The 24,077-nt window shown below is 40.8% G+C and overlaps 1 protein-coding gene and 1 non-coding gene across 4 annotated transcripts in view; both read left to right on the plus strand.

Annotated features, from left to right (window-relative positions):
• rexo1 (REX1, RNA exonuclease 1 homolog) overlaps positions 1–24,077 on the plus strand; it is a 129,544-nt gene that overhangs the window by 28,749 nt on the left and 76,718 nt on the right. For all 3 annotated transcript variants that reach the window (XM_072482442.1, XM_072482445.1, XM_072482444.1), the window contains exons 2-4: positions 4,978–6,872; positions 18,404–18,499; positions 21,679–21,919. In XM_072482442.1, the coding sequence (XP_072338543.1) occupies positions 4,978–6,872; positions 18,404–18,499; positions 21,679–21,919 (2,232 nt within the window). The remainder of the gene's footprint in view (positions 1–4,977; positions 6,873–18,403; positions 18,500–21,678; positions 21,920–24,077) is intronic.
• On the plus strand, positions 2,765–2,956 carry LOC140395785 (U2 spliceosomal RNA). The gene has a single exon (XR_011936298.1). It is a non-coding gene; the product is annotated as a U2 spliceosomal RNA (small nuclear RNA).

Raw genomic sequence — 24,077 nt, forward strand, 5'->3', positions numbered from 1 at the left:
CTTGCTAGGGTGATATCCCCCCCGGTGCCTGATTGGTCACCGGGGCCACGTGACCCTCCCGGCACATCTCCCCTTAAAGGGGGGCAAACATCACAGTCGGTGAGCAGCCTATTTAATCGTAGGTGACATTGCAGCCAAGCATGAGCCTTCCCTCACTTTAAGGCCACAAAGGATATGTTTTAATAATGATCATTGCAGGTGTGAGTTTGGGTTGTCTTTTCATTCCCACCGTAAGGCAGGGGCGCGCCTAATGCCATCCCAACGGACTTTGGTAACTCTGCACAGAGATTGGCACCTCACCTGTGTGGCTCCGTTGAAAACCTACCTTTATATTTGCATGAGTCGCACCTAGATATTTTTGACTTGAGCTTCATTCAACTCCCCATGGTCCCTCAACTGGGATTAACAGTCAGGAGTTGGCACACAGTTAGAAATTGCAGTATTGTGTATGCTGTAAATACACTTTTTAAGGCTGATTTTTGAGTGCAAGCTCATTATCCTGTAAGGAGCATCATGGAAGCATTTCATTGGGAACAGTGGGAGCTGTGAATTCAGTCCAGCCGAAGCTGTGCTTGCCGATAGACCCCAGGAAACCACACTACATGTTGGGGATTTAGGAGTTCTAGTATAGGACATGTTGTTGAATTGAGAACAATTATCTCTTGACTTTTAATTTGCATCTCAGTAAGTGGCACAAGTAATTAATATGTGCGTTCTTGAACGCTGCTCAAAATTATGAAGTGTAAGTTGAAGGTGAAGTCATCACTGAGACATGTGCACTTTTCTCATACTGAGGTGTTTTTCGGGGGTGGCCTAATGAGATATTAACAGCTGCGTAACCCTGGGATCTCTGATACCACGCATATTATCTTCAGAAACTACGTGGTCCCTTGTCGAGAGTGCATATTACAAAGATGAGTGGTGCAGTGAGTGGTCTGCTGCAAAGTTAGATTCTAGGAAGACATGAACAAGTATATTTTATACCTGTTGAGCAGCAGAAGTCGTGGTAACTGATTGTTTGTCTGTAGATCTAATTTTAGACTTTGGAAAACAAGTAACATATCGGGTTGTACTGTAGTTAAATCATTCTCTATGTGGCTAATACTTAAAATATTTGATGTGGACTGCAAATGTATAAGTGTGTCAGAATGTTTTTTTTTAATTTGTAGTGCAAGATTGTACTTTTAGCAAATAATGCCAAAAATAATATATTTGCTTCTATTTTAATATAGCCAGGAGAGGCATTTTGCGATTCAGCTTGAAAACTAGTGCACTTAAGATAAAATGCTTTGTTCAGTATGCTAAAGAATATTTAGCTAATTGGTGAATTAAAGTAATACTAGCAGTTACCTTTATTACGGAGTGTACAGCGGGTTGTGTATATGCTCGTTACAGGTACAACTGCATCAGACTCTTGCTTCATTACTTGTTTATTTAGAGCACGTTAAATGAAGCAATGATTTTCTTCTTATTCGGTGTTACTAAAAAATAGCGGCTAGGTTATGTACAAAACAGTTGTAAAATATTAACTTTTATGGCAAACATTGCTATTTGTATGCACAAGCAATATCAAAGTAGTTGCTAAGCCTTAGATTTTGTGTGCCTGCCAGTCCGATCCTGAACGCGCGATGGGAGTGTTGATGCGGCTGAACCATTTCCTGTTCTAAAACACATCATTTTTTTATCTTGGGCTGACCCTTGTTGGAAAGTGCAGAAGTGTAAAAGTCAGGTGGGAATAGAATTCAACTTTGACTCAGTCTTCCCCCTAGCTTATCTGCTGAATCTACAAATATACATGTTCTTGAGGTAGGTGCCAGAAAGCTGATGTTACCTGCAGAGCTATAGCTCGATGCTGATAAATAACTTAAAAATGAGCGAGCAAGGATATTATTTGAATTTGCTCCCAATCGAATGCTGAGGCCAATTATAGTGTTTGTATTTTTGTTGCAGCGGAGATCTTCAAACTGAGCATGGATCAGAGAGTGAAAATGTGACCGTTTATTTCTAATTAGCTCAGTATAAACTACAATTTGCATTGTCAGGGCATCTAAACTTTGCGTATCCAGGAATTCTATATCCCTTTAGTCTGCTGAACTAAATTAGTTATTTAGTTGAATGTAAGAACTACATCTACACTGTTCTCCAGCTCAAAATTCCCAGGAAATTATGGTGTGCAAGAGTTACAGAATAACGCAATACTAAATTATAGTACTGTGTGAACAATGATGTAATTGTGTTATGCAATTATTCGCACTGTGAAATAATTTCCTGGAATATTTTCCCAAATACCTTTTGCCAAATCTATGAAAAGTTGATCACCGTAGCTTCATTCTCCCATACACATCAGCGGCGATGGTGAATTTCTGAGATTTATGCTAGTCTTCTCACCACAGCCACTTAAGGTTAATAATGGCGCAGGTGGACCCTTGGTATTGATGCGAACACCAAGTCCAAGAATTCTAATTAATGACCATCCTTATACTTGGCCAATCTCTTTGTTATCAGATTCTTACTTTCAAGTGTATTACACCTTTATGAATTTAGGAGAAACTGTTACTGTTTTAGGGAGGCAGAGATTCCAGATTAAGATAGTGACAGCAACATTGAGACATTTTCCAGTGAGAATGCCATTGTATTTCTTTGTGTGATATGCTTCTAAAAACCAACGCCAGTGACTTTGCAAATTTGAAGATGTCCTTTTTTGTATTTAATAGAGCAACCTTCCTAATACATAAACATGATACATGTTTCGTAATATAATAGAATCGCTTCTTGGCCCTTTGGCTAAGATCAAGTATAGTATCTGCTCTGCCTTTTGGCTCGGATCTGGTATGTCTCTTGCAGGGAACATGAATTGGATTCAATTTGAATTGTTTTTTGGAGCAGGCAAGGAGCTGGATTAGAGGTTCGCCCCTGTCCACACTCTGAGCCCTGGCTTTGTAACTCAGAAAAAGTAATTAAAAAAAAAAAGTAAAATAATAGAGTTGATGACTGACTACACCTCAGAAATGTGGTGACTACCTTGGTGACCTTTACCAAAACAGTTTGTTAGAAACCGTTTGGTCCGTCTCCCCAACTGCTGAACGTCCAGGTACTAGACAGATAATAAAAATGAAACCAAATAAAATCATAGGATTTTCTTGGTTTCTGATTTCATTTTATGGAGCAGAAACTGTCTGAATTTTTTCAATATGTGATTCTGCAATCCGTCTGTTTTAGAATATATTTGGTTATTCAAATTTTTATTCAGTGTAACTGATTTGTACATAGATCACATTCAACAGCAAAAAGATTGACGGATGAAGTTGTGATATCAGAGTCTTTTTAAAAAGGGAGGTGTTGTGCTAGCTGTAATAATAAATAGCTTTGGATTGGAATTTTACAGTTTGTCACAGGTCAGACCAGAAAATCATTCTTTATGAAAATCTGCCACCGGTGAAAAATAATGGAGCATATTTGCTTTCCACTTGTGCAAGTATATCTACATCTTGCTGTGAATCCTTATTTTCAGGGTGGGTGGGTGGAAGAGTGGATGTTTCGGACATCTGAAATAAAAACAAAATGTTGAAAATACTCCGGCCAAGCAGCAGCTGTAGCAAGAGAAACACGCTTAATGTTCCAGGCCGATGATTTTGAATTATCTTTACATTTTTTCAATTCTAATTATTATCAAAAATCATTGATAACGACAATCTGTTCTTGTGTTATAGCCTGCCAATAAAGAGAATATAAATTGGGTGCATTGCTGTTTAATTGGAACCAGTACCTGGAAAAACTGTTGGGGAACTAAAAGTTGGTTGGGAAAGTCCCTTTAATAAATGATTGGGCAGTCTTCAAAAATGGGTATAGTGTAAGTTTCCGTTTGTATCAGAGAGTGAAGATAGTTGTGCTTCAAATAAACTTGGTTTCAGGTCAAGTACATTGTCCTGATGTTTGTAGCTGCAGCAGGAATAGCAACGCGCAAGCACGCATCTACCAATATCATCTGCATGCGAATACTAGAATGTGTGTTTAAAATTTGAATGTGTGTTTTTTAAAAAAAATTATCAGTGAATTTTTAATCGAGTTATAAGGATATGGTTGTGACACTTGTTTACCCCATTTTGGTTTATATATTTTCACACTGATGTTCAGCTTCTGCGTGGAGTATTATCTAACTGCCATTCAACATCTACCCCAGAGGCAGTCAGTCCCGGAAGTTTGAAAATTTATTGCTTTTTTGGAGGGGAAGAGAAAGATACAGGTGGAGAAAGCACACAATTCTTTATATTAATACACTGCATCACCATTGCAACTAGCTGAAGTTAATGCTGTGAGCAGCAGAGGAATCTTGCCCTTTTAAAACTATTGTTTGTGATTTTCACCCAGCTACAGTGTGTTTTCAATGCACATTTTGCTGCCTACCTTGTTCAATTAACATCAGGGTCAGTTTAATTATTAGATTCTTAAATCATAATGCAAGTATCTTAATTCTAAATTTAAATGATTGCCACCAGTTTTTTTTTCTCATGCCACTCCCTCGTTCAAATTTTAACGTTAGTAATATTTTTGATTCGGTGAGGAAGTCCTTAAGAGTAAAGAAAAGGGAGGGCAAGAAATTGAAATAGTAATTACCTTACCATGTAATAATAATAATCGCTTATTGTCACAAGTAGGCTTCAATGAAGTTGCTGTGAAAAGCCCCTTGTCGCCACATTCCGGCGCCTGTTCGGGGAGGCCAGTACGGGAATTGAACCCGCGCTGCTGACCTTGTTCTGCATTACAAGCCAGATGTTTAGCCCACTGTGCTAAACCAGCCCCTGCGCTGTGGAAGTGAACTTTTGTCGAGTGTTATTTTGGATTTGTTTTGAATGACTTATTCTAGTGCTACTTTGAAAGGAAGAAACTGTATTTGTGTAGGATATTAATACAACTTTGTAGATTGATTTGAACCCTTTACTTAATGTTTACAGTACTTTAATGTTTATCTTTCTACAGAACTTGGTTACGATCCATATAATCCTGAGCTTCCTAAGGGTTCGTCCAGAAATGAAGATGGGATATCAGGTGACCTTACAGAATCCAGCTCCAGTACGCTGGAATTGGAACTGGTCAATAAAGCCATTGAGGTTGTCAAGAATGAAGTTGAACAAGAACAGAAAAAGTTGTCGAGATATGAGGATCTTCTGGATACAGAGGAGGAGTATGTCCCTTCGACGCCATCAGCACAGAAGGCACTTAGCAAGACCAAGACTTGCAAAGAGCTTTTACCTATTGAGGATAAGTTGACAAAGTCTTTGGAATATATTCCAGACAGTTACCGCCAAAATAGCAATGTAGAATACACCCCTACTCCACTTTCAATTACTGCTTCTTTCAGTAAATATACTTTGGATACAGATGATGAAGCTGATGCAAAGGGTAGTTCGTTAAAATATGTTCCAACGCTCGTGACTAAGCCTGTCAAATATGCTACCTCTGTACCCAGTCATAAATATGTGATCGACAATACCAAGCCATGCACTGATTTAGAGTATGATCCTTTGTTGAACTATTCAGCACGGCTGATGAACAAAAAAAAGACAAGGGAACAGGGAACCAAGAGGCTCAGAGAGAGCAGCTCGGAGGAGCGTAACACAGCTGCTGCAAAGAAACGTTGCCATCGCTTGAAGTCAAGCAAATGTGATGGGGGTTTGGCGTTCTCAGACTCTGCAGAGGAACTTAGTAATACCTATCCGCAAAGTCATGGGGACACTTCAAAGTTTCAAAATCCTGTGCTTTGTGACAATAAGTCGGATGAAGGATTGTCTTTAAAGGCTAAAGACTTGAATAAACGATCTATGAAAGAGATTGCAGTTCAGTATGATGTAGACGATGTTTGCTGTTTTGAGAGCAACCAACAGGAGAATCGAGGGAAACAGAAGTTGAAAGCCACCAGTCATTCATCTAAGATTTCAAAATGCAACAAGGAGGAGCTCAAAGTGCGAGAAAGTAAAGAGAAAAAGGATAAAGGTAGTGACCTAGATGGCTCCAAAGTAAAGGTGAAAAAGGACAAAATAGACATCACTAAAAGCAAATCTCCTCACCACTCGGAGAAAGCTAGCAAAAAGGGGAAAATAAAATGCGATAAAGACAGACTAGAGGTTAAGCGAGAAAAACAGGGGGAAAAATTAAAAAACAAAGAAAAGAATGGCGTTGACTTGGTTATTGAAAAGAAACACAAAGGTGATGAGAAACATAAGGTCAAAGAAGAAAAGCAAAAGATTAAAAGTGATGGAAATTTTAGTAGGAAGATGGAAAAAGGAAAAACAAGCAAATTGAATGGGGTAAAAAGTGAAAAACAGTCAAAATCTGGGTCAAACAGTTCATCAGTTACTGCAGGAAAAATCAAATGTCATGGAGTTAAGATCACAAGTATCCGGAAATCTGACAAAAATAACGACAACTCAAAATCCAAAACATTGATGCATAAAAATGGGATTCATTTAGGTAGTAAAAGGAAAGGAGAGGAGATCAAGGGTTCAAAATCTGTGAAAGATAAGGCAAAACGTTTGGAAAATATAAAAGAAAATTCATGCTTTGCAAAGCGAACACTCAGTCACACAGAGTTGTTTGGTGATGACAGTAGCGATGAAGAAATCACCAGTAAACCTGTCACTGCCATGACTTATAAGTCAGACTCCGACTCTGACCGAGACCCCTATTCCAATTCTAGTGATGATGAAACTGGGGGGAATTTAGAACAAAGATCTTTGTCTTCAGAGGAGGAAGTTGATTTCCCTAGTCTTGAAAAGGATTTCGAATTTGAGTCTGATCCTATGGAGGAATGCCTGAGGATTTTCAATGAGTCTAAAGAAGTAAAGAATGAAGATAAGGGCAGAGTTTCCAAGCAGGTAAGATTTTAAATGTCTGTCTTGTTTTGAAATATTTGATTTTATTTGAGCTAAGTTCTGGGTTTCTTATTCTTTTTTGATTGTGAACATCTATTGCTTTTCCATGAGGCTGTGTTTTACACCAACTGTGTCTGAGAGCTATGCAATGCCTTTAAGATTGCTTTTTGTGTGCACTGCTTGCGTGTAGTCCTTTGTCTTCTGTTCAGCTTTTTCAGAATGCTGCTCTGGCTTGGAGGGAATCTTGCACAGAAATATTGTCATTGTCTCTCTGAGCAGTGTAATTAAGCGACCAGGCCCAGATTTAGTTTTGGGTCTGATCTCGTAGTGCTTTCCATGTGATGTGACTCTGATCCCAGCCCTACATAACACAATATTGATGCTCCCAACATAATGCACCACTACTTTAGGTTCACTCTATTTTCTTTTCTTCCTTCCATGCTAAAAGTAGTAGGCCTATCTGTTGCACTTATTTTTGTTTTACACCACATAGTAGAATACTGAGGGATGCAAAAGATGTCTGTAATCTCTTGATTTCTAGGAACAAACAATTAGACTTTAAATGCAATGCATCCTCAGATTCACCTAAGTACCATTGCAGCAAGTTCCAAAGTGGAAGTAATTATTATAGAAACATGACCTTCCTGTGTCAAACTTCTACATAACCACATTCACTATGATTCATTTACACAGTTTCTGTTGAGCATTTAGAAGGTAAACTAGTCAAATCACTTAAATACTTTTTTTAAACATCCGATTTTTCTTCTCCAGTAGTCAGCTACAGCAGGTGTTATTTTTGAAAATGCAACTTTTAAACTTGCTCTTCTTAAAAACCAACAGCTTAAAAATGATATTTCAACTTTCAATTTTCCAACTTTGGTTAGTTGAGTCGATATAAATCCTTTTCCCGAGACTTATCCTCTAACAGAAGAATGGAGATTCCGAGATGTCCAGAGCAATGTCCCTTCTTTCCTCTCGCCTCACTAGTAGTTAACCCAGGATTGCTTTCCCAGTCTTGTTACTTTCCAACACACTTTCACTCAACGCCACCAACAAGAACAAATCCCCACCAATTCTTGAAAGCTCAGAACGTCAGTGCTACTTTTTTTAAATTATAAATTTAGAGTACCCAATTACTTTTTTCCAATTAAGGGGCAATTTAGCGTGGCCAATCCACCTAATCTGCATATCTTTGGGTTTTGAGGACGCAACCCACGCAGACATGGGGAGAATGTTCAAATCCACACAGACAGTGACCCGGGGCCAGGATCGAACCCAGATCCCTGGCAGCTCTCTGCAGCAGGATTTGGAGATCACTGGTGCCTTACATGTTGGGTTGCCAACCCTCTGGGGATTGAAAATTAATCTCCAGGATTAACGGCTTTGAGCAGCCCAGAAGAAAAATCATACGGCCTTTATTAGTTATAAAAATACTGGAGGTGGAATACTGTAGACAGTAGTGCTAACCACTGCACCACCGTGCTGCCCCACTCCAGTGCTACTTAATGTCTCATTGATTCCAGTACACTAATAAAAGTCCCAGAAAATTGTATAATAATGCAATTTGATTTATTTTGTTGTCACAAAATGGTGATCCTGGTATAACCTTGCATAACCTCATTGTTATGAATTGGCATCCTCAAAAGATCTGATAGTATACACACAATCCTTTGTCAACATTTTAAGTCTATATTTACAACCGGAAAACTGTATGTAAGCGGGAACATTTCACTTGTGTTGAATTGCTTCATTCAAAGTTGAACTTTCTAACGTCAAATATAGTTTTTAAGCAACACGTTTTTAAAAAATTATATTTTACAAGACGGTTACATTTATTAGGATACTTTATACATTAAATACGGTATGCAAATACAAGTTTATTTTGTGCCTTCCAAGTGAAAACTTTCATGAAGGTATTTGAAAAAAAATAAATAAATAAAAATTGTTGACTTCGACTTGATATCCCCAAGAGCAATGGCCCGGATTTTGCAGGCAGCAGCAAGTAACAGCACTTGCCACTGACCTTGCAAGCGGCCCACAAAAGTCTAGTAATCTCTGTGGCATTGATTTCGCCTTTCCTGATGGTAATTCTATTCTGGTGCCAACTGTAGGGCACCTCCGGAGTCCAGCAATGCTGATACGATTAAGCAGCCAATTATATTCTCGGCTAGTCCAAGTGACTCATTGTTTAATCATTTTACAAAAGCTAAAGATTGAAACATACACATGGGATGGGTAGAGGCTAAATACAAGTTTTTTTGGGGAAACATTACTGTTCAAAAACAGATGAAATTTTTACCATCAGGAAATCTGACATTCCACAATGATGAGGTGGCTTTTTTGGGAGCCAGAGAAGTTGTTCAATAATTATTACAACAAGAACCTGAATTCACATTAGCACCTTCATAATGAAATGTCCCAAGGTGCTTCACAGGAGCATCATAAAACCAGTGTGACACCAGGTCACATGGAGATTTCACGTTGGATAATCAAACGCTTCAGCCAGAGGTTTAAGGAGCATTTTAAAGGAGGAAAATAAAGGAGAGGTGTCGGGAGGTGATTCCAGAGCTTGGCGCCTAGGCCACTGAAGGCAAGGTGCCGAATAATGGAGTGATTAAAACCTCGAGGTTACAGGGACCAGCCAGCACTGGAATAGTCAAGTCCAGAGGATGCAAAGACATGAATGAGGGTTTCAGCAGCAGATGAGCTGAGACGGAAAAAGTTGAATCATGTTACCAAGGCGAAAATAGACGGAAGTATGACACTTAATGTATGCCAATTCAAGTGATTTCTGAAGATTTCCATCCCCCTGGATTTAAACACCATGCCCTGCGGAGAAGCAGGGAATCACTGAAAGTGACTTGCAGCTTTCTGCATTTAACTGCATATGTGCAGGTGCCAAATATGTCCACTTGTAATGACAATGTCTGCCAATAATTCCCCTGTCATTACAATTGCAAAATCCAGGCAGTTGTTTTTCATAAGATGAAGGGCCTGTTCTGTGCTGTATTTTCTATGTTCTATGTTCTTGTAGCCTCTTAATTCATCTTGGCAATCATGCTTAACAAAGATATCCCAAGTCAGAGTTCTGATCTGCAACATGAACACCAGTTCAATTTCGATGTTGTCCATCGGTGGCACAGTGGTCAGCCCTGCTGCCTCACAGCACCAGGGACCCGAGTTTGATTCCTGCCTTGGGTGACTGTGTGGAGTTTGCACTTTCTCCCCGTGTCTGGAGTTTGCACTTTCTCCCCGTGTCTGGAGTTTGCACTTTCTCCCCGTGTCTGGAGTTTGCACTTTCTCCTCGTGTCTGCACGAGTATCCTCCAGGTGCTCCGGTTTCCTCCCACAGTCCAAAGATATGCAGGTTAAGTGGATTGGCCATGGTCAATGCGCGGGGTTGTGAGAATGGGGCGGGCGAGTGGGCCTAGGTAGAGTGCTCTTTCAGAGGGTCGGTGCAGACCTAATGGGCCAAATAGCCCCTTCCTACGCTGTAGGGATTCTATCGATTCATCCAACCCTGTGCTTTAATCTTCACATGAGAACAGAGTATGACTTTGGCACATTTTCACTTTGTATTGTGTAATGTAGAATGGCAAGGTCCTTGATAAAACCACATAATAACTGAATTATCATGTGCAATACCACTAGAAATCCAGTAACAATTGTCAGATGTATGAAATTTAGTATAAAGCTAATTGATAACATTTTGAAATCCAGCCTATTTCAAGCTTGCAAATTTGTCTATGCTTTTGCACTTAGTGGTTTCTTCCCCTCAGCCTCCATTAGCAAGCCAGTTTGAACTGCTTGACAGCGTATGTTTCTAAATAAACTGATATAGGAATGCAAGCAGCAACCATTTTCTTAGGCTGTTTACAGTTGCTAAGTTTTAAAGCGAGGTTCACTAATTAAAATGAAAAGAAAATACATAATTTTGTTAGTGACTTTCACAAGCAAATTAATTTTAGTCAACGTCTCTTTTGCCAGTCTGTGTTTGCCATTTTGTTCCTTTTTAGCACTTGTTTTCTTTTAATAAATTTAGAGTACCCAATTTTTTTTTCCCAATTAAGAGCAATTTAGCATGGCCAATCCACCTACTCTGTACATCTTTGGGTTGTGGGGGTGAGATCCACGCAGACACAGGGAGAATGTGCAAATTCGACACAGACAGTGAAGTGTTTTTTAAACTTCAGTCTCTGGATGTGTGCGTAGCTGCAAAGGCTGACATTGTTGCCCGTTGTTAGTTTATTCTGAGAAGATGGTTAGCCACCTTCTTGAACTGGTGCATTCATGTGGTGAATATGCTGCTGCAATGTTGCATTGAACGTCAGTAGTCATGTTCCTTCTTGGGGAAGGATGTTACTTGTGTCATTTATGTAGTGAGAACGTAACCTTCCACTTATCAGCCTGAAGTATAGGCTGTAATATTGTCAAAATTATTCTCATGATTTTTCACTTCACCACTTGGAGGTCTTGAGTGGCCATTTTGTCCTCAGTAAATTGATGACCTTTTGTTTGGTTGAAGAGCAAAACATTCTGGGTTTGCCATTAGGGCAATGTTGTGTTCTCTGAGCACCCCCAAATAGCAGTTGGGTCTCCTCTAGGAGGAGTGTAACTGGGAAGAGATGCAATGAAATTATGGAGCTAATAGCAAGTTATTTTTGTTTCTTTCCCCAAAGGAGTTTTTTTTTTGTTCTGTGCTTTTCATTCCACTGTGCCTTAATTGATAATTAGCTGATGCAAGAGGTGTTGGTCTTCCCTGGGGAATAAGAGTCCTTCGTATAATTCATCCATTATTGCTAGACTTCTATTTATAGTATAGAATAATATATAGTTTACTGAACATTTTACTGATAGTAAAGCAGCTGGGTGCGCAGGAGGGAATATTAATTAATGGCTGTCACCAACTGATCACCTTAGTGTTTTAACAGATCTCCTATTATTGCTTCTTGAAATAAAGCTGCATCACGACATGCATGCTTCGTCTGTAGTTATTTGGTGCTTAATAGGTTTTTAAAAATCTTTGCAGTCATCGAGTGATTCAGTTTTCAGTTATCCCATGAAAAACATTCAGGCTGGAAGCTTATGGACTCTAATGTAACAAAATGTTACATCAGTAGCAGAAGTGAGAAATAGCACATTGTTGACTTGTTATAAGACTACATGATGAATTAAATGATGGCAAAATAAAATGTTATCACTTCAGTTTATTGCTACAAGTTTTCATTTACAACCCACCTCTTGTTTGTAGCCGATACTTTGACTTTAGAAAATTCGTATGACCCCGACAAGACAACTTGGATATTTCTTGACTTCACAATGTTCATAATAAACTAGAGCTGAATGATTTGATTATCCACATTCAAAGGTGAAAATGGCAAAAGACCATCTTGTCATCAGTTACTCTGCCATTACCACCATGTCAGACGATCAACCCTGGTTCAGCGAAGTGTGCTAGGAGCAGCACCAGGCATACCTAAAAATGACGTGTTAACCTGGTCAAACTACAACACAGGGCTACTTGCATGCCAAACAGCATGAGCAACAAGTGACAGACTGAGCTAAGCGATCCCATAACCAACTGTTCAGATATAAGCTCTGCAGTCCTGCCATCCAGTCGTAAATGGTGGTGTACAATTAACTCGCTGGAGGAGGAGGCTCCACAAATATCCCATCCTCCATGATGGGGGAACCCAGCACATCAGTGCAAAAGATTAGGCTGAAGCATTTGCAACAATACAATCTTCAGCCAGAAGTGCCGAGTGGATGATCCATCTCTGCCTCCTCCAGAGATGCCAGTCTTCAACCAATTTGATTCGCTGCACATGATACCAAGAAACGGCTGACGGCATGATGCTGCAAACGCTATGGGCCTTGACAATATTCCGGCAATAGTACCGAAGGCTTGTGCTCCAGAACTTGCTGTGCCCCTTGCCAAACTGTTCCAGGCAAGCTACAACACTGGCATCTATCTGGCAATGTGGAAAATTACACAGGTATGTCCTGTGTACACAAAGCAGGACAAATCCAAGGCGAGCAATTATCTCCCCCCTTGGTCTATTCTTGATTATTAGTAAAGTGCTGGAAGGAGTGATCGCTACCAATTGACATTTGCTTAGCAATAGCCTGCTCACTGATCTTCAGTCTGGGTCCTGCCTTATTACAGCCTTGGTTCAAACGTGAACCAAAGAGCTGAAAGATTAGGTGAGTGTGACTGCCCTTGATATCAAAGCTGCATTTGACTGAATGTGTGATCAAGGAGCCCTAGCAAAACCAGTGTCAATGGGAATCAATGGGGAAACTTTCCACAGATTGGATTCATACCTAATGCAAAGGTTGTGGTTGTTGGAGGTCAATCATCTCAATTCCAGGACAACACTGCAGGAGTTCCTCAGGATAGCATTCTAGGTCCAACCACCTTCAGATGTTTCATCAATTACCTTCCTTCCATCCGAAGTGGAGGATGTTCGCTAATGATTGCACAAATGTTCAGTGCTATTGACGACGACTGTTGCTATATTTACTTGCTATAAATATGGCAGTCAATAAGGTTGCCTTTCTTAATATGGATATGAACATGATATGCTTTCAGAGTCGCCAGGTATCAAATGATACCGCCACAAGGTTCAATCGGGTATCGATCAAAGAGCCAAACAACCAGTTAGTTAGTTCAAGGTCAATGATACTTTATTTACACACTAGGTTAACTTACACATGCAACATAAACACTACGAGCTAAACTACACCCATCACTATAGCAACCTGTACTTAACTTCAGGCACCCTGCTTAGGTCAGAGGAACAGTGGCCTTTGTTTGAATCTGGACCTACTGGGTCTGGAGAAGTAACTGCGGTTCAGCTAGGATCATCCGTCTGGTAGCGAGCATTGAACTTGCTTCTGGTCGTGGTGCTGCAGTTGGAGATGGACGTTGCCAGAGCGCCAGGTCCAAAAGAGGCCGAACACATGGCAGTGTCTCTCTTTATCCTTGGGGGGGGGGGGGGGGGGGGGGGGGGTTTCGCGCTCTTTTGGGCGGTCCTTGGGTTTGGACCCAATTAATTGGGCAGTTCTCGATCACTGCCTTCGATCTGAGTCAATAAAAGGGGTGGGTGCCTTAATGGCTGGGCATGTCCTAAGTGGTCATTGACCTTGCTGTTTATGCTTCCTGAGTAAAGGGAGTGGCGCCGAAATGTCTGGAATCATATCACATACCTGAGTATCAGTCCTTTGTCTTACGGAGATGGGTCATTAAAATGCAAATCAGCTGTCTGGATTCTCTGTTCACAAATATACATTCCGGCTCTGTGCCTGCCTGAACCTTACATTGGCCATATTTCCCTTTAGGCTTTGCGAACGTCCATGTTTCTTGTTGTAAGTGGCCATTCCAGATGTCTACACGACTCAAATACTGAAGCAGTCCATGTCCAAATTCAATATCCAGGCTTGGGCTGACAAGATGCAAGTAGCATTTGTGCTATGCAAGTGCCAGGAAACGACCATCTCCAACAAGGGAGAGTCTAACCAAACCCCCTGACATTCAATGGCATTACTATCGCTGAATCCCCCACCATCAACGTCCTGAAGTTACCATTGTCCTGAAACTGAACTGGACTAACTATATTAATATGTGGCTACAAGAGCAGGTCAGTGGCAAGTTACTCATCTCCTGACTCACCAAAGACTGTCCATCATCTACAAAGCCTAAATCGGGAGTATGATGGAATGTTCTTCACTTTGGGGAGGCAGTGACACAGTGGTATTGTCACTAGACTAGTAATCCAGAGACCCGGGGTAATGCTCTGGGAACCCGGGTTCAAATCCCACCTTCGATCATGAAATGTGAATTCCAATAAAATATGTCCTTTAGGAAAATACATCTGTCTCCTCCCTGGTGTGGTCTATATGTGACTCCAGATCCCCAGCAATGTGGTTGACTCTTAAATGCCCTTGGGTGTTCAAGAAGGCAGCTCACCACCACCTCAAGGGCAATTGGGGATGGACAATAAATTCTGGTCTTGATAGCAATGTCCACATCCCATGAATGAATAAAAAATAAAATATTCCTTTCAACACCCTGAAGCACTCTTTCAAGAACAAGAGGAACACACCTACTCACAAGCCTCCCATTCTCAGCTACCCTGCATATTTTTGTTATTATTAACGCAAAACGCTTCAGGCGTTGAGGGCAGCACGGTAACATTGTGGATAGCACAATTGCTTCACAGCTCCAGGGTCCCTGGTTCGATTCCGGCTTGGGTCACAGTCTGTGCGGAGTCTGCACATCCTCCCCGTGTGTGCGTGGGTTTCCTCCGGGTGCTCAGGTTTCCTCCCACAGTCCAAAGATGAGCAGGTTAGGTGGATTGGCCATGATAAATTGCCCTTAGTGTCCTAAATTGCCCTTAGTGTTGGGTGGGGTTACTGGGTTATGGGGCTAGGGTGGAGGTGTTGACCTTGGGTAGGGTGCTCTTTCCAAGAGCCGGTGCAGACTCGATGGGCCGAATGGCCTCCTTCTGCACTGTAAATTCTGTAAATAATTAATGTTTCAAGTCCAAAATGACAACTTCAGAACTCTCAATACTTTTTTGTTGCTTGAATTTACCCTCCCTCTGAATAATATGTTTAACTTTCGAGAGAGGGAGAGAATTCTAGGAATCTGTGCGCTTTGCATGTTTTGGTGATCACTTGCCAAGAGCGATGATTCTGTGCAAATAATTATTTCCTAACATCTAACCTAACTCTATACCTATATTATTTATAAACGTGTCCCCTAGTTTTTCCCATTCCTATAATTCTTAAGTAACCCATCCAACTCGATGGAATCTATTCCCTTCATTTTAAAAATCTCTTCTCTAAGACTCTGTTTCTCCAATGAAAATTTTCCTGGAACCTGTCCATGGCCAATAAACCTAAGAATGATTACTTTCACCACCACCTCCTTATGTACCCCAGCATGCCTGAGAAGAAGACCCTCAAAGTGATCAAAAAAACTCTTGTTGGCCAAGTATTGTGTTCTTAATTTTCTATTTCCGATCAATACAATCCAAAGCCGCCTTTGCTTTCCCAAAGCTGACCAGTGACTTGTTGCCGAGTGCTTTCTGGAAACCATAGCATACAATGTCGATTTGGTTGCCGCCATCCACGAATGTCGGTCATTTTTTCAAAGAAATAAGAGGTAAGTGAAACTGGATCTCCATTTCCTAAAACAATGCTGAGATGCTCCAGGTGCAAATGCATCTCGTCTTTTCTTAATGACGTACAATATTAAACTATAACTGCCAGGGAGAATGCAATATCTTTTTTCAGTTCTATTCATTCTTCAGTCTGGCGTATAATTCCCACAGTCTGATTACTTCCTCATCTTTAATATTGGAACTCCTCCCTCTGAGTATGCCTGATGTATTGAATGTATGATACTATCTTGCATAATAGCCAAATTTATTTCTACACCCCAGAGCAAAGGTTAACGGGTCCACTAACTTTACCTTCTATTTCATCATTGACTTTTATGGAATTAAATTTAGAAGCACCCATACCTGGAGCTGGTGGTAGGTACTGTAGCATTTTCAATACTGATAAGAGAAGCAAAGTATCCATTTAACCTGTAGGCCCTGGAATCATACAGCACAGAAGGAGACTTTTGACCCATCTAATCTGTGCCGGGTCTTTCCAAGAGCAATCCAGTTTATCCCACTCATTTCTGCCCCATATTCTTCCCAAATTGTTTCTCCAAGTAGTTATCTAATTCCCTCTTGAATCTGTATCCACCACCCTATCAGGCGACGCATTCCAAATACTAAGCACTCATTGTGTGTAAACTTTTTTTTTGTGTAGCCTCTGATTCTTTTGCTAATCACCATAAAATCTGTGCCCTCTGGTTACTAACTCTTTAATCAAAATCCTTTGCTTACAAGATTACACTTTGTTGTACATTATTTCTCAAACTGAAAACAGGTCAACATGTGCTTATGTTATATAATTTTGTACATTAAAGAATTTTGAAAAAGATTGTTAGACCAGTGTTTTTCGAACTTTTTTGCCCGGGACCCATTTTTACAAACCGGGCAACCTGCGTGACCCACGCCGGCCGGCCTTCGCGACCCATCATTTTCTCTTACCTTCAATGCGAGAGGTGAGCCTGGGCTTCTATTCTATAGTCTAGAATAGCTAAGATTGAGAAATGACCTCATTGAAACAGGCATTATTCTCTCAGGATTCTACAAAGCAGATGCAGAATGTACATTTTCCTCCTCAGATGGGTGGTTTACGCCTGGGGATGCAGTCTGCAAATTACAATGTAACGATTTTCGACATGGATGAGGAGGGATTACTCAACTCAGAAGTATTGCGAATATTTTTAATCTCAAAAATTCACTATCAAAGAGTTCTGCAGGCTCAGCCATTGAGCATATTCAAGACAGATACAGGTAGACTGAATTGAATTTTTAAAAAGATCTTCTCTTGGGTCAGCGTGCTGACGTCAGGAGAAGGCGGTGTTTCTCTCTGGGGTCCGGGCATGCACACTGATGAGCGGTCATGCATGTGCAGCGTGTCCGCATTTTTAAAGCCGCTAGCAATCAGCATTTTTAAAAGCCGGCTGCTGCTGCCATTGCGCCTGAATTCCCATGATCGGGAATGCCGTGATGGATGGCTCCGCGACCCTCCCGACACCCACCCACGGATCGCGACCCCCACTTTGAAAATTCTTGTGTTAAACTACCATGCATGTAGTGGACACTGTTATTTTGGCACCTCTAAATCATGGGCCATCACCACTGCCAGATGGGCCATAGCTCAATGCCGGAAACAGGAACACTGCATGTCAAAGTCATGGGAGAGGGCTGGCGAGTTCTTGGGATGGTCAACAGCAAGCAAGGGAGGGACACTGGACAGTGATGTCACCGACCGTGCAGGTGCAAACCATACTGACCCCACCAGACAGGCGCACACCCATGACATCAGCTGCAGGGGAGAAACTGATTCAGTTCAAAATGATAGCATGTGCACCTGTTCCTGGCACCTCGTTGATCAGCCTCAGGAGTTACTGAACTTCATTTTTCAGGTTTTTTGCATTTTTTATTATTTATAGGCTATTCTTTGAACATCAGTACAGCGTGCATTCTGTTGGTGGAATGATTAGCTCTATGCCCATTGTCTGAAATGAGTAACGGGTTAAATTTATGACATATTCTTGTATTATCCTGTAGAAACTTAGTTTGAAAGTGAAAATTCTCTTCCCAAGAGTAACTTGTGTAATAACTGTAGTTATTTAGTTATATACAAAACCCCTGGGATTTTCCGAGTGTGTAGTTGTACTCATTAACTTGTAGCTTGATAAAACACATCACCCAACGTCAGGAGAGGGTGGTTCGGGGGTTCGTTATGTACAATGAAGTCACAAACTCATTGTTAAAAGTAGACTTTTTGTTAGATGTAGCATATAAATTAACTGACCCTTTTTTCTTTACTAATTCAAATGTGTTTGGAAGTGTTACATGACTTTCAAATTTGTACTCAGCAATTATTTATGCTTGTATGTAGGTGTCTATGGAAAGTAATGAAGATAAAGAATCCAGTCTAACCACACTTTTCCCAGGACAGAAAAGGAGAATTTCGCATGTTGCAAAGCAAGAAAATGTAAGTGGAATATTAGCGTTATACCATCGTAACTTTGCATATTCAGTTCACTATCTGTCTATTCACCCTGCCCTAGATTTTCTATTTCAATTAGCTTTGAAGTTAGGAATACACTCAACCTGAACTCCTCCCAGATGGAAATCGATTAGAAATCACTGAGTTGATGTGAGCTTGCAATGTTTGCTCTATCTTCTCACTGGAAAAACCTTTGATTATCTGCACCTTGTTGAGTGAGGTGTGCATGGAATTTTAAACATTGAAAATTCCCTCGGCCACTGGAAAATTTATTTTATTTCTGTGAAATATTGAATTAATTTGGTTCATGATATATCTTGCACAGTTTTTAAATTATAAACATTTAAAAAATTGTTTATGATGTTTCTGCTTTTACCTTATTCTCATGTGTAAGTTCCAATCTTTATTTCACTTCTTGTACAATTCTAAAAACTAAACGATAAAACTTTCTTGTTACTTCATGATGTCTGTGAGAATTCTCTGTGATTGGCTACTTAGCCTGCTTGATATATCACTGTCGCTGGGTGCCTGAATGAAAATACAGCTGGTGTCCAAATGAAATCAACATTGGAAATGATTGAAATCCATCGCTAGATATTCTTGGGCAGCTTTCTTTACGGTTCGTGCTCGGCTGACTGCAAAATGGGCCTCTTGATTACTCTCTCCATCTTCCAGGATTTAACAGGGAGGCAGTGAGGAAGTGGTAATGTCAATGGACAAGTAATCCGAAGGCTCAGGTTAATGTGCAGGAGACGCGGGTTCAACTCCCACCACGGCTGCTGGTGGAATTTATATTCATGGGGCAGCACGGTGGCACAAGTGTTGGCACTGCTGCCTCATGGTGCCAGGGACCCGTGTTCAATTCTCACCTTCGGTGGCCGTCTATGTGGAGTTTGCACATTCTCCCCATGTCTGCGTGGGTTTCCTCCGGGTGCTCCGGTTTCCTCCCATGGTCCAAGGATGTGCAGGTTGGGTGAATTGGCCATTAAAATTACCCCGTAGTGTCCAAAAGGTTAGGTGAGATTACTGGGATAGGGCAGAGGATTGAGCCTAGGTAGGGTTCTATTTCAGATGGTCGGTGGGCCGAATGGCTGCCTTCTGCACTGTCGGGATCCTAAGAAAATGTGTAAATTTGTGTCTTGCACACGTTGGCTGAGAAGCACTTCGGTAAACATATTTGTTCGTTTAGGAAGCAGTAGCGAATATTCCCAGTTTTTAAAGAGTTATCTTCTAGAAATTAGTTTACTCATTGCAGGAATTTTTGTGAGCTTGATGTAATTTTGCTTGATACTTTGTGGATAAGCAGATTGGTACACAAAATTCAGACCAGCAAGATCCTTGATGAAGCCATTGGTTTGTGGAGAATTTGCTGATCTCAGCAGGAGTGGTGATTATAACACTACAATTGCTTTTCGTCCTGGGCTCCAGTAAAGGAAAATTAACCCCTGATTGTAAGTACGTGAATGAAGCATCAAGTATGAAAGTATTGAACTCAGCAGTGATGGCTTCCAATTGTGTGATGTCCCAGAAAGTTGCCACGTACTGTGATAGCTTACTTTTCCGCAAGGGGCAGCACGGTGACAGTGGTTCGCACTGCTGTCTCTCAGTGCCAGACACCTGGGTTCAATTCCGGCCTCAGGTGACTGTGTGGATCTTGTACGTTTTCCCAGTGTCTGCATGGGTTTCCTCCCACAGACCAAAGATGTGCGGATTAGGTAGACTGACCATGCTAAATTGCCCCTTAATGTCCAGTGATGTGCAGGTTAGGTTATGGGATTACGGGGATAGGGCGGGGTGGACACACATAATGGGCAGAGTGCTCATTCAAAGGGTCGATGCATATTCAATGGGCCGAATGGCCTCCTTCTGCACTGTAGGGATTCCACGCAGTCACTATCTTTTAGGAGCTCAACTGGTGGAGAATGTTAAAAATAGAAAAAATAAATTGCACTTCTTTACATCTTGTTCTGTGTTTGCATTTAGGAATCTGTTACCTTGTAAAACTGTCCCATCTATACTGAGGATAATCCAGCAAGTTGATAAATAGCTGATTGGTGTACTCACTTTTTTCTGTATACTGGCTGTTGCACAAGTGACTGAAAACCACAAAATAGGTGTGGCACTAAATCTAGTTTTCTGAGTATGTAATTGGGACCGGGTGACGGGAGCAATATTTCTACACAGGCAATTTTTGTGGTCGCTTCTTTGAATTCTATATCACAATTTGTGAGAAAGGAATAGAAGGATATGTTAATGGGGTTAGATGTGTGTTTGGGGGCTTGTGTGCAGCATAAACACGGGCATGGACCTTTTTAAAAAAAAAAAAAAAAAAAAAAATTATGCTTGCATGGAATGTGGACATCGTCCGAAAGAGCAGAATTTGATGCCGTCTTTAATTGCCCTTAAACTGAATGGCCTGCTGGACAATTTCAAAGAACAGTTAAAAGTCATTGCTGTGGGTATGGAGTCGCATGTAGGCCAGACCAAGTAAGGATGGCAGCATTCCTTTAGGACATTCATGAAGCCAGATTGATTTTTACAAAAATTGATGTAATAATCTGGATTATTAGTCCAGTGACATTACCACTATGCTACCATCTCCCCTACCTGTTTGGCTGAATGGTATGATCCTGTGCTTTGAATACAGCATATGTATTTGTTACCCTGATTGAAGAAACACAATTCTTTAAGGGCACCCAAAGGCAAGAGAGGCCTGTAAAAGGAGCCTGAGAAAGGAACAAGGACCGATGCCACCTCCCGGAAACACCTGCCAAGTGTGCAGTCGAAGATGCGGCTCTAGGATCAGGTTCATCAGACATGCAAGGACCCACAGAACCCATGACGAGTAACACAGAATTTCTTAGATGGACAATTATACTCGTTCGCGAATGATTGCCAAAGAAATGTGATTTTAACTAATGAACTCTGGATTTATAGTCCACACTATTATATCTTGCCTAAACTCAGTGGTGAATCAGTGTTCGACTGAAAAGTTACTGTTATAGTCTCATGGAATTAAAGCACTTAAAATATGATTTAGACAAATTTTGAATAAAACGTTTGCTCTCCAGCTTCAACATTATACATAAAATGGTATTGCAAATTTGCATTTTAGGGGGAAAATAACCTTCTTGAAATATGTGACAAAATGTATTTTTCTTTAGGTGGAACCAGCCAAGCCAGTCATCCGTCCTTTTCGTAGATTTACTGCTCAAGAGGTTTGCTACCAACGAAGTTTGATGGCACAGCAGCAAGCAGCACAGCTGGCAGAAGTAGAAAAAGCAGCTAGCACATCTTTTACCAATCGAGGGGACAAGAAGAGAATTGCGCATAAGCCAAAAGCAGATGCGACGCCATCAGCAAGACATGATGTGGAGATGCCGGCATTGCCATCAGCAAGACAATGTAAGCTGTCCTTCCTGTTTTTGTGTAATATTCCATGTAACTATTTTGATTCGGTTATATTCACAATTTCCTAGAGTAATTTTGTATCCGTGCTCTCTTCCACCTCTGATCTGTGACCAATTTGCCTCTTCCATGTCTCGCTTGTCCTGCATTAATGTCCATAATGTCCACTGGTTGTTGACCAAGTCGGGGTTTGTTGTATTCCCTTAAAAAAATAAGGCAGCAAATGCAAATATGCAGTAAGGTTTTCCACACAGTAAGTAAAAAGGCTCTATTTAAATAGAATTTATTTATTAGAACTCTTGGCCCTTCAACCTTTTGGAATCAGGAGCTTTTTATATGAGGTACAGAAGATGCAGACCCAAACAAAATCTCTGCGGTGTACTATGTTGACAGTTGACAGCTCAGGTTGACAGTTTTCCTGAAAATTGTCCTCGCATTTAACATTGATTTATGATTGTGCCCGCAATACAAAGTAGAATAAAATTATCTTTATTCATCCTCTCTGTCGGTGTCTGAGAGTGCAATTTTCCCCCTTGTATGTAGTTCATATTATGCAAACTATTTTTGAATCACTGGAACCCGAAATGACTCATTGAAGGAACTGCATTTGAAAAGCCGTGGAAATCTTGAACTCCTATACCACTGCCGCCCCAGCCTCATTTCAAAAAGCTGTTGAGACCAGGCCAAGTGAAAATTTCAGATCTAAGGTTGATTTTTTTTTTTTAGGAAGGAACATTGAGGGTTATGGAATTGAAGTACTTTGTAACCCTCTATCTTTGCCTGTCAAAATAATGGAGTTATAACACCGATCAACCATGATCTAATTAATCTAGGACAAAGGTTCGGCACAACATCGTGGGCCGAAGGGCCTGTTCTGTGCTGTATTTTTCTATGTTCTATGATAGACTGAATGGCCTACTCATATTCCTATTGTCATGAATCTGCCTAGCAACAGCAGTAAAACGAAGTGAACAAAAATGGGATTTGAGATGTCCACCAACAAGTAGCAATCTGCCTTGAGACAGCAGTAGACAGTATTCAAAAGGCCCCATTGATATGCGTCTCTCCTAATAAAAAGATTAGAAGGCCATTTAGATAGTAAATCTGGTGTGACTAGTTTATGAGGAGACCCAGCTTATAAATGATTGGGAATGTCAATAAGGAATACAAACATTAATGTATAGTCAAGGCAGTTGGTCGGGGCAGACAACCGAACACACAAGGCATAATCAAAGAAGAGCAAAGTTATAAATGGCCCAGAAGCCAGGGAGGCAGTTAACATCTAGCACTCTCAGAAAGCAGACCAGCCAGTTTCCAGCCACCAAGCCTGAAAGCTGATTTTCCAGCTAGCAGCCGAGAGATGAAGTTTACATGAAACAATTCTCTAAGTCTTGGAGGCAAGACGGTGCAGAAAACCTTCATAACAGCAGTTTTAAATATCTTCGCTAGCATCCCAGTACTGTGCGGTAACTATAAGCTGGTTATTTAATTTTGGATGTCGTTTGGAGAAACTGGGAAGTCTTGCAGAGTTCAGATAATGTAGATCTATTTTGGAACAAGCGGTATGTTCTATATAAACTGTGTGTGTTTTATAATACATACATCTTAATTACATGCACATAGCCCTATTTGCATGTATTTGTCTTTACTTTAATAAATAGTCTTTACTAATTGTTACAAAACTACAACCCCCCCCCCCCACAAACCAGTATCCCAAGTTGGGATACCCTCGCAGGTAACATCCGTGTGCTTTGTGATGCTATCTCATTATGTTCCTTGTGGTTCTCATCATAACCCTGGTACCTTGTTGAAGCGGCCATTTTTTATGTATGAGCCTGGACAGTGAACATTAGCAGGCTATTGATTTGATTTGGTGTCACGTATACCGAGGTACAGTGAAAAGTATTGTTCTGCGTACAGTCCTGACAGATCATTCCATACATGGAAAAAACATAGACATACATAAATACACAATGTAAATACATAGCCACAGGCATTGGGTGAAGCATAAGGCGTGTAGTACTATTCCATAGAGAAGAAGTGTGAAGAGATCAGCTCAGTCCATAAGAGGGTCATTCAGGAGTCTGGTAACAGTGGGAAAGGAGCTTTTTTTTAACCTGTTAGTGCGTGTTCTCAAACTTTTGTATCTCCTGTC

This window comes from Scyliorhinus torazame, chromosome 18 (genome assembly GCF_047496885.1).
Source record: "Scyliorhinus torazame isolate Kashiwa2021f chromosome 18, sScyTor2.1, whole genome shotgun sequence".
In the NCBI taxonomy this organism is placed as follows: Eukaryota; Metazoa; Chordata; class Chondrichthyes; order Carcharhiniformes; family Scyliorhinidae; genus Scyliorhinus; species Scyliorhinus torazame.